Genomic DNA, 12,004 nt, shown 5'->3' with positions numbered 1-12,004 from the left:
TTCCATACTTTTCCATATTTTCCAGATCAGTTCAAGAACCCTGTCCATATACTGTATATGACTAGTTTGGCACAACGGAAGAAAACAGGAAAATGGCAGCAGGTTTGCCACTCATATTTATCCGAGAGACTTGACTTAAAACATTATGTGCTCATATACATCACACTACTTACTGTGCTATGCTAACAGAGACAGGCAGACAGGCAAGAGCGAGGCCTATCAGCAGCACAGCCAAAAAGAAGAAGTTGGAGCTGGACGCTCGGAATGGACGTGTGGCTGGACGGCAGTTGTTAACCAGCGAAACCTGGCAAACAAGGATCACAAAGGTAGTTAGATGGAACAAAATTACAGTTCTTTAAATCGAGGACGTTCTTAACACTAGCATTTCATGTCAGCCATGCATAAAACATTTGGCACTGAGAAAGAAACTATACAGAATTGAGACTAGATATTAGATGGATGACATTCTCCCTTCAATTCTGAATGTCAATTATTTGACTTAAGAACACTACTTTTGTTCAAGCAAAGTTTGTTACCTTTTTTATGTAGAAGATAAAAAAGTACTTGATGGTGCAGATGGCAGGTAGCAAGGGGCAGTAGAATGTGCCAATCCAGCAGATGGTCTGGCCATAGACAATCCCCAGCACGTTCTGAGGGATAGCAAACTCCTGCTGACCCCACCACTTAACAAGGCCACAGTTACAATAGTTCACCATCAGCCTAGGGAAGACAAGGTAGTGTCAGAACAAAGAAATCCCAGGGAACCAAGACAAAATGAGACCTATCTGCTGCTGAAAAAAGCACAACGTCAATATTTAAGTACACAATTAAATGGAAAGTTAACAGTCAAGTTTAGATGAAAAGTAGACTCTACTGTACAATGTGTGAATGATGAATAGATGTCTAATAATAAAAATCTCAAAATCTTTATACAAAATATGTTTGTCCACCACCCCCAAACAAAAAAAGCTACACAGAAGTTTGTATACAAATCGATGGCTCAGTCATTGCTAAAGGAAAGATAACTATCTGAGTTGAGAGATGATGACCTACTTCCTAGGAAACTCCACAAAGATGGTGACTGCAGCAATGATGATGAAGTCGAAGATAGTGAGTTTGTACATCTCCTGACCCACACGAGTCTCCCAACACTGTGGATAGCAGCGAGGGTTTTGAGAGCAGTGCAAATGACAGTTAAACCCTTTTATGACAAGGCTTGATTTCTGCTGGTTTAATTAGTAATGGTAAAAACAGTGTGAAGGACAGTAAAGATAGGGGACCTTGATTTTTACCCATTTGCAATGAAGGTTTACCTGTTCCAAGAATTGTCTTTAAAGTGACATTATCTAGAATTAAGATGTAAAACTCCATTAAAGCAGCAGTAGACAACTTTTTTGCTTTAACTGATCAGTATGAAGTAAATGTTGATTGCACAGTGTAATACCTATTGAATAATGACACCATCGGCGTTTAGATTGGTTCCCTAGAAGCCCCAATTTCACTAGGCAATTCTGTCTGCCATCAGGTACGATCTTGCGGCAAAATGAAGGCTTGATTTACGGCACAAAAGCAAATGCATCAACCATTGTGCAGCCAAAATAGGAAGATAGTGCTTTTGTTTTCCCCGGTAGCTATCGGTAACTATCCCCAGTAGCAGAAATGGTGGACAATGGAGCAACTGAAATGACAGTGGAAATTGTACATGGCAAGAGAAAAAGAACCCCGTTCATGGAGGACGAGAAGAGGGAGTGATAGAAACAGAGGTAAACAAGAGTGAACCTCGGATGGGCATTCACTTGATGGAGAGAGCTCCAGTGTTGTATCAAACTCTGTTTCCCCATCACGATTTGTTTCCCCCTAGCCAGACGAAAGCGTTCATATGGAAACAGGTTAGCTATCGCATACGATTAGGTTAAGGTAAGAGTTAGGTTGAGGTTAAGTTAAGGTTAGGTTGAGGTTAGGGTTATGCTGAGGTTAGGTTAGGTTAAGGTTAATCAAGCGTCCTGGTGTTGTATCAAATTCTGGCTAGGGGGAAATGGATCTCACAGAGATCGATATAACACCCGGAACTTGAGAGGGTTCCAAACTGACATTCAGTTGGCACTCTTTCTACTGTATCAGTAAGTAACACAACCTGCCTACTTATTAATACTACCGGATGTTTTACTCTGCCTTTATCATAGCACTGAGATCAGGGTTTCCAGTTTAAATTGTGATTCTTTGTTAAGGTTGTTTCTTTTTTTCTTTTTTTTTTAAACAATATATTTATTGGTTTTCAGTTTGCAAATCACATCAACAGTACAGAACACAGCAAACATTTTTCACCCTGTTCTCCCTGCCATAACCCAATCCCTAACAACTTAAGTACAAAAAAGAAAGTTATATAAAATAAACAGCAGTAACGAGAAGAAAGATGAAAAAAAGAAAAGAGAAAAAGGAAAAAACAACAACAACAAAAAAAACATTAAAAAGAAAGAAGATTTAAAGGGTGTTTTTTTGGTCAATGTACACGATCATATAAATCTACCCTACTCCCCCAGAGCTTGTTCTTGCTGAAGCAAGTTGCCAACATTAACGTTATGCCTTAAGAAGTACATAAAGGGTCTCCAGATATCATCAAAAAACATTCTGTTTACGTCTAACAATATACGTTATCTTTTCCATTGACATGTTTGATGCCATTTCTTTGATCCACATTCCAATTCTTGGTCCATCAACATTTTTCCAATTAAGAGCGATTACACGTTTAGCTTGTAATATACACATGTCTATGAACCTGAACTCTCTGCTCTGTAAATGTGGGTTGGTAGGCTATATACCAAGAATAAAAAGTTTGGGCTCCAATTGTAATTGCTTTGATAAAATTTGATAGATAATATTAATAACATCTTGCCAAAAGGTTTTCACTTTCACACATTCCCATATACAATGATAGTGTTCCTCTTGTCTCCTTACACTTGATACAAGTATCAGGAGTGTTATCATTAAACTTATGTGTTTTAACCAGTGTTATGTATGTCCGCATCAGCCATTTATACTGTATGAGTTTCATGCTACTGCTGATTGTCTGCCTCTGTGCCTCCTTACATGCCTCACTCCAGTCTTCTAAAGATATTTCCTCCCCTATATCTTCCTCCCATAATCTCAGTTTTGATTCAGATGAATCATCAGATCCGGACACAAACAAATCATACAGAGTTTAAATTAAAGCTTTATCAGAACAATGTCTTGTGACTGCTACCTCTAATGTAGAAATGCCAGGTTTATCTAATGAATGATTTTGAGATGAGGATATAAAGCTCCTAAATTGAAGATATTTGAAAAAATTATTCTTTGGAATGTTATATTTGGTTGATATTTCTGCAAATGACATAAATACTTCCTTTTCACTGTACATGTCTTGCAGTTAAGGTAGTTTCTTGCTTTGGACAGTAGCCAGGTGGCTAATAAATGGAAAGTGATCTGGCTGTCTTTGCGACAGCGGTGCGAACAATAATACCACTTGGAAATGCTAGGGAGGAAAGTTGAAAAGTTGTATACAGCCACTTTAACATCAACACACTGCCCCTTTATTTGTAAAAATGTTTGAAAGAGGTTGATTTGCATTGGAGAGACCAATCCTAATGGCACATATTTTCCACTTGTTTTAAGAAAAATTGTATGCCTCAATATATTATACTCAATTAAAGAGGGTTACATTTTACAGTGCATTGTGGAAGACATCAGATTTGTTGCTACGTTTTAACAACTTGCAAATATAATCAATAGACATCATAAGATGGAAAAAAATGTCTGCAAAGAACAACTTCTTAATGGGCAGACGAAGTATGTAAATTTGGTGCTAAAGAGCTATGGCACCTGTTACTAAACAAAATTATTGGAAAGGCTAAAAATTCAGGATTCTTGTACTCAGAACCTTTTAAGTACAATGTTTCACCTGTTTACATACAGTAACAGTGACGCGCTACAGATAAAAACTGAATTTTGCAAATGAAACAAAGCATCAATTGCGTTAATTCATGTGTTATAGCTTAAGCATCCTCAATACCTTCAAAAGACGTTGGATAATTTCAGCACATTGTTCATAACCGAGCAGTATAACTTTGATAGCTGTTTTGGGAGAAATTAAATTTAAATGAGAAATCAATATAGTAGCTAGGTTTAGGTGACCAAATATTGCCTGAAGACAACTAGCTGTCAATCTGAACCAAGTCAAAATAGAGTAGAAACACTTACAGTGTACAGCTGATGGTTTTCATTACATTTGCAGGACTCCTCCATACACCTGGTGATCTGAGACCAGAGAGAGAAGAGCAGAACCCCAATACTTGTCAACCGCATAAACACACACCTGTGGAAGGACAGAGAGAAAGAAAATAAAAAAGTGGGGGGGGGGTGTAAAAAAAAAATCAATGCAGTTCATGTTTTTAAAGATACTAAAACACTCATTGCACTATGAGGGTCAACAAAAACAGATTCTGTGCACCTCATGAGAGTGAAGCGGATTTCAAATGCAGGGGAGTAGTCCTCATAGTTGATGATGAGCGAGAAGAGGAGAGGGGTGATGAAGTTGGCCAAAGTGATTACTATTGAGGGCAGATACTCATAGATTAGGTCCACTGTGAAGTTCTCCTGCAACACAACAAAAATCATAGAATATGGAGAGAAAACTTTACAATCATCTTTGAGACGGCAAACTAAAGGAAAAATTACCACATATCAGCCCTTGAAAAATGTATCAACACAACCTGAGAAATCTACCAAACAGAGCTCCTCGCCTAGAAGTAGAAATCCTTGTGTTTGAAAAGTTTTCCACTCTCCAAGCTGACTGACATAACATTTCTCACAGGGACTGATTTAGATTTGAAAGGTAAGAGTTGTACACAGTATTTCAAGAGTGTGTAAATGTTGGTGCAAATTAGATCTAAATAAATTTTAAGTATGCAAGTCAGGATTTTGTGAATATTAAAAATTTTGCTTTAAATTCTGGACAGTTAGCGCTAGAGAGTGACCAATCACCTAAAATTTCCATTATCATTTCACTTTTCAAATGCTTTGAAATGTTTCACCAATGGCAGCTACTTAATAATCAAAAGAAAATAATGTGTTGCCAAAGACATTTTTTCTCCTTGCACGTTTTCTGCAAACATAAAAAACTAATAATCTAATTTCAGATTCAGAGGGTGTCCAGGTGGCGTGGCGGTCTATGCCATTGCCTACCAACATGGGGATCGCTGGTTCAAATCCCCATGTTACCTTCAGCTTGGTCGGGTGTCCCTTCAGACACGATTGGCCGTGTCTGCGGGTGGGAAGCTGGATGTAGGTATGTGTCCTGGTCGCTGTAATAGCGCCTCCTCTGGTCGGTCGGGGCGCCTGTTTGGGGGGGGGGGTAGCATGATCCCCTCACGTGCTATGTCCCCCTGGTGAAACTCCTCACTGTCAGGTGAAAAGAAGCGGCTGGCGACTCCACATGTATCCGAGGAGGCATGTGGTAGTCTGCAGCCCTCCCTGGATCAGCAAAGGGGGGTGGCGCAGTGACCAGGATGACTCGGAAGAGTGGGGTAATTGGATGAAAACAATTGGGGGGGAATAAAAAAAAAAAATAATAATAATTTCAGATTTAGAAATATGTCGCCACTGTTTTAAGTCCTAATCGATGAAAAAGGAAACTGAAATCTTGGCAGGAATGGTAGAGTGAACGAAGAAGGAAGACACAAAAATTAAAACTTTTTAGGATCTGTGAATTTGTTTAACTGTTCTGTAATGTCACTGATTGCAGCTTTTACCTTTTTCATCTGGGCATTCTGTGAAAAGATGGTGGCTCTATATATGCTGTAGAAGCAAGCAGCAAGCACGGCTATAACAAAAAGGTTGAGGAAGAGGCGGATGACATAGATCCTACACCTCTCTTTGCGAGTGCGATCTGCTATTTTCTGTTTGATCCTTCCCTCCTCCAGGTCCGTCTATGGACAGAAAGTGAAGTTAAAAAAATAGATGAGATTTCACCAGAGGCAATGACAATTCATTTCCAAAGCAGCATAAAAATTAAACATATTACAACTCCCAGAGCCAGGACTGATCCATGAAATACTAATATGTAAGAAACAACACTTACAGTTTTATACAGTTTTATAACATTTGTATCTTTCTTGACTCTATATCTGCTGAATTCTATATTTGGAAATTCATTTTGCACACTGCCAATAGGAATATGATTTACCATTATCCCCTTGGGGTTCTTTACTGCAACTGAAAGTTGACAATGTTGTTTCCTGCAATTTGACAATGTTGACTTTAGGGATGCACCGATACCTCTTTTTTCAGACCAAGTGTAAGTACTAGTACTTACATTTTGGTACTTGCTGACACAGAGTACTAATATGAGTACTTAATAATAATAATAATACCATTACAGTTATAACAATAACTTTGAAAACACGTTTTATTGTCATCAGATGTTCCTTACTTTCTGACTGCAACAAATTAATTACAAAACATGACGCTGTTGCTGACATTTTAACATTCAAATTTGTGTTTTCCTGAACACACATGGCACTGACTGCGTCTGTGGTTGCGTGCCAGCAGTGTTTCTGAGGAGATTTCTGCACGCATATTGAGTTTTGCCAAGTGATAATGCAGTTGGTTATGCAGGGTTTAGAAGCGTAGGTTACATCAACTGGTACTAAATTAACTAGATTTTTTTAATTACAGGATCATGGATACACATTGACTTAATTGATTTGTTTTACTGTGCAATGAAAAGAAAAACCACAAGGTTGCATTGCTACGTAGCATGGCCTCTGGTACAATGGGGTATTTATTTTAATAATTTTTAAACAGATTGTACTTGATTTTTTACATAGTTCTATGTAGATTTTACCCGTTGAAGCAGAAGTGAAACAGAAAACACAGCTGGCATGTAACCACATGCAATACAGTTGCAGTTGGTGTAGCAAGTAAAAAAAACCACTCCGCCCGCCCACGTGATGCGCTGCATACGTGCCTAGGCTGTCTGCACTCATCCAAGTTACACACGCTTGGAACTTTGTCATTTTCTCACTTCGTTTGTACAAATGAAACATTGACATGTTTGTCTAATTCTCAGCTGTCTCCGCATCGTCTTTCTGGCTCCATCTGCTTCTCTTCCTGTACGAATGGCAAAAAAAGGCACTACTCACTTTTCACAATTTCAACAGGAATTGTCTAGTCGGGTATCGGTTGCAGTTGTATTGGAGTAGTTTTACGAGTATGATTATGAGTATACGAGGACAGTATCGGACTATTACCCGATGATACTGGTGTCAGTATCGGTGCATCCCTAGTTGACTTACATGTCTGTCCCAAAAAACACTAACTTGTTAATTGAACAAAATCGTTGACTGACCTTAAGCTCATAGAGAAGGCTGCTCCTCTTCAGCCTTGCTGCATTCTCATTGGTGATGCAAAAATCCCACCCAGCAAAAATCTTGTTGCAGAAGCTCTGAAAGCGATCCTCATCCTGGACCAGGTAACGCTTAAAGCCTGTGGCCAATCTGCAGGGACAGAGAGGTATGTTTTCTGTTTCCCCAATTCCTCAAATTAACTTAGAATTGAGCTTTGTCTTCATAATTGTGATTGCTCCCTTAAAATTAATTATTTTGCAGTACCTTTTAACAATCCATATAAGACTGAGGAAGAGGTAGGCTATGGTGACTAGCAGGTAGGCTAGAGGCAGGTTGTAAGTGAACATTGGAAAGTGGATGGCATCCACATTGTAGTAACCATAGAAAAGATAGGTCTGCTCAAGAAAGCCCTGTGGGTTAAGCACATCAGAGGAATAGCAAGATCTCTCAAGAAACCGTATTGTTATATGATATTGTGAGAAGGGATTATTGGAAATGTGAAGATTTTACCCCGCCTGAGAGCAGGTCAGTGATGTGCTCATGAAAGATGACCAGGCCTCGACGAGAACTGCACCCACTTCCTGTGGTGGAACACATTAAGAAAAGAAACTCTGGACTCTGTAATCAGTCCGTCTGTGAAATTCTTCCATGTAAAGCAGAAATAATACACTTTTGCTCACTGTCACCTTTTGTCTACATATAAACCAATATATGCATGCTACTTATAAACAATCAGAACTAAAATGTTAATTTCTGCTTTATCAAAATGTGTTGTGTAGTTGGTAGGTTTTGCTGGGGGTTTTTTGTTTTGTTTTTTTTGCATGCCAGCATAATGCCACACAACCAGTACAATTATTTACGCATACCTCATAATCTATTTGAACAAGGTCAGTATATTTTTTCCAGTATAAGGTAAAGCCAGCAGAGCTAAATTTTATCAAGGCTTTGAAACTTATATAGGTGAATGTGCCCTAAGATTCCGTCCCTCCCTTCCTCCTAAACCAAGACTAAATAAATGTGTGAGCTACTCAGAATCTGAGGTGAGCCTCTTTGTCAAAGACAACGACAAAAGATGAAAAAGTGTTTCAGCAATTCATGTTTTACAGTTCTTGGACAATGCAATTAATACCCCTTTTCCACTACATGGTACCGGCTCAACTTGACCTTCTTTTTATTTTCATTACTGTAAAGTACCGGCATTTTGGTAACTGTTACCATTTTCTGGTACCACCTTTGTCGAAGTTCCAAAAAAAAACTGGAGTGGGTATGAAAATCAATGCAGACCTCTGACTGGTCAGAGAAATGCGTAAGTCATTTTGCGCCACTGCATCATCAATGCGTGTATGGGATATCACCTGGAATTTTTAAATACCGAAGCAGTCGAAGCAGAGCTATCTTAAAAGTACATTTTGAAAGCGAAAAAAATGGAGATGCCAGGCGTCGCTACGATGACCAGCTACACTGAGGGGGGTACTGTTACGGTAATGGAAAATGACACAGAAGCAAGACGAGTCGAGTTGAGCTGGTACCATGTAGTGGAAAAGGGGCATAAGAATGCGGGTCTAGAACATTCAGTTTATTTGAGATCAGATTTATGGTCAGAATCATGTCTTTGATCAACCAGATTTTGACTGATATACTTTGACAATAGGCCTTGGATGCTTGTGGAAAGGAAAGATTTGCTCAAGGAGTTGGACTGCTGATGTATCGAGTAAATACAATGAAGGTTCTTCTGACCATCAGCCTGGTTGTAGGTGGTATTCCCTGAAGTATGGGGGGCGACAATGATGGGCAACATTACGAAGCTGAACATAAGCAGGAAGATGACCAAGTTGAGCATAACCAGGAAGCGCAGGAAAGAGAAGTAAGAAAGGATCCCTGTACCAAACATCCCTATTGAATAGAAGAAAATGAAGAAAAGGGGGGGGGGGACAGACAAACAAACGGGATGACAGAAACAGAGAGACAGATATTAACTCAATACAACAATTACAATGCATCGAAGTAGAGATAGTTTTGTTTTTCAATATTTTTTGGTCTTTGCTGTTGCACTGAATAGAAAATCAATCATGAGTATGTTTCTCTGATGTGATTTAAGCATAGTTCTAGGTCTCTACTGACCATAAGAAATGCCTCTTCAGATAAAGATCTATATTCAGATGTGCAGTCTGTCCCATCACCCCTCTCTCACCCTCTATGAGGTGGATGTCGCCCCTCCAGAGCTCTAGGGAGCTCAGCCGTTCTCGGGCCTCCTCTCTCAACCGCCTCAGGTTCCTGTAAGTGCTCTGTCTCCACTGTCTCCAACTGCTAAGCTCTCGAGCTTTCTCCAGACGCTGTTCCCTAATAGACATGGAGATTTATAAGTAGACTCCAAATAAATGCCAATAATACACAAAATAGCGTTTAGACACTTTGATATATGTTTCAAATGGAATCAATTGTGTTTGATTGAAGTTTAATTCAAAAAGAAAAACAGGGAAAAAAAACTTCAAGGTGATTTTCATTGGCTCTTTTTACAACTATGGTAACTTGGTGAGGTTCAAAATGTTAGCAACCTGTATGATGAGGGCATAAAAGAATTTTCCTACTTGTCTCTGCGTTTCTCATCAATGGTTTTGGGCAGTTCTCTGACAGATCTCTGTTGCGTCTGATTCCTCTGCTTCTCCTCATGTCTGTTGACTGTACTCAGGCCCCATTTCCCACTGTTGGAGGAGCCAAGCCGGTTCCTGGAGCTGCCTCTCCGCTTATTGGTGTTAGATGAAAGCTTCCTGCGGTATAGCAGAGACTGGTAGCTGGGTAGCTGATCTAGTAGTGGGTTATTGGTGGTTGGTCCACTGCAATCAGTGTAGAACACTAAAAAGATGGAAGAATCAGTGGCCTCATTTATGAAATATTCTTTGGCCAAAAATTGTTCTGACACACTAATGGAATATTTTAGCCCTCAAGTTTGTGTTACAGACAATGCAACGCCTGCTGGTTATTTGTAACTCCTTCCACTTGACATCCAACTCTTGCAATTAGCAATCGCCCAGATTTGCAAAGATATCAGTACATCAGTTCATATCTGGCATTAGAATGCATCTCCACATGCGGCTCGAGTGACCACTTGTGATCGGATCTCACTTTGCTGCTCTATATACAAATAAACACATACATCACTGTGGTAGGGGTGTGTGGTTTAGCCTCATCTGCAAGTGGAGAGAGGGAGTGTGGCTTGTGGCCGAGCAGACGTGATAGAGAGGCTGATTAGTGATCAGCCTCAGGTGTGTCAAACTAACAACCTGTCCTTATATACTACAGTGAAGATGGGTCCTGGACTGACTGACGCACATGAAGACACAGGCGAAACACAGGGCTGAAGAGAGACGGCGAAAAGGGGAGCCGTACAAGGAAAAGGCTCCAGCACCAGAGCGGACCGGCCCGTGCGAGTGAATGAATGAAAGAAAGACATTATTAAATAAATCCTGTGTTAATCATTTAAAACTGTGTCCACCTTCATCTTGAACCCTCTCCATGGCATAGACATGTCATAATCACGTAAATAAACAAGTAAATAAACACATAAACATGTGGCACAGAAATATGAGGAGAGGAGCCGAAGCAACGGGCATTTAACAAAATGAGACATTGTGAGAGCAATTCATATATGATGTTTGCTTACTTTTAATCTTTGACCATGTATGACCCATGTTTACCTTTAGTCTATATTGCTTACATAGACGCTTAAAGTTCATGTGTAACAGAACAAAGGTAGCAATAAGGTGTCTTCTCCATGTGAACTAATAAAGGCCTATTGTTAAACTCAGTGTAGCAGGTCTGTACACAGTAATTAAAGAACTGGCCTTGGTGGGATGTGAGCTGGAAGACATGAGATAAGGAGGGGGAGAACAGATAACTGCCCTATAAGAGAGACTGTACTGTACTGATCGGCGTGCAATTAAGTACGTAGGCTTGTGCGTCTGTTCATAAACATATTAAAGTGTGACAATACTGTAAAAGATTTTTGTCTCGCTCCTCATTTAATGTCAGAGTGAAAATAAATAATTGCCACGTCAGACATCCTTGTTCACTTGAGCCTCATTTTAATGCGCCATCAATTAGTATGACCTATTTCCCATCTGTAAGTTATTACTGTCAAATAATGTTGTCATACAAAATTTGAAGTGCTCTTAAAGAAATAAAACAAATCATCCCTTATCCCAACTGCACTTCTTTACTTTCATTTCTATTCCACTTTGTTGTGATGCACAACAGGTTTTTTTGGGGTTTTTTTTTTCTTTTGGATTTTTTATTCCCCCCGTTTTCTCCTCAATTGTACATGGGCAATTACCCCACTCTTCTGAGCCATCCCGGTCGTTGCTCCACCCCCTCTGCTGATCCGGGAAAGGCTGCAGACTACCACATGCATCCTCCGATACATGTGGAGTCGCCAGCCACTTATTTTCACCTGACAGTGAAGAGTTTTACCAGAGAGACGTAGCACGTGGGAGGATCACGCTATTCCTCCCAGTTCCCCCTCCCCCCTGAACAGGCACCCTGACTGACCAGAGGAGGCACTAGTGCAGCGACCAGAACACATGCCCACATCCACCGTGAGTTTGTGTTCAACTTAGGTAATTACC

At 39.9% G+C, this 12,004-nt stretch overlaps 1 protein-coding gene across 1 annotated transcript in view; it reads right to left on the bottom strand.

The window, feature by feature from the left end:
• The window catches only part of nomo (nodal modulator), a 64,419-nt gene that overhangs the window by 49,092 nt on the left and 3,323 nt on the right, over positions 1–12,004 (bottom strand). The window contains 12 exon segments of the mRNA XM_056279951.1: positions 174–304; positions 537–720; positions 1,054–1,151; positions 4,237–4,351; positions 4,487–4,632; positions 5,787–5,963; positions 7,385–7,532; positions 7,647–7,792; positions 7,893–7,963; positions 9,120–9,275; positions 9,574–9,722; positions 9,971–10,235. Coding sequence (XP_056135926.1) covers positions 174–304; positions 537–720; positions 1,054–1,151; positions 4,237–4,351; positions 4,487–4,632; positions 5,787–5,963; positions 7,385–7,532; positions 7,647–7,792; positions 7,893–7,963; positions 9,120–9,275; positions 9,574–9,722; positions 9,971–10,235 — 1,786 coding nt within the window.

This window comes from Lampris incognitus, chromosome 5, assembly GCF_029633865.1.
Source record: "Lampris incognitus isolate fLamInc1 chromosome 5, fLamInc1.hap2, whole genome shotgun sequence".
NCBI classification, from domain to species: domain Eukaryota; kingdom Metazoa; phylum Chordata; class Actinopteri; order Lampriformes; family Lampridae; genus Lampris; species Lampris incognitus.
This window is presented reverse-complemented; position numbering and strand designations above follow the sequence as displayed.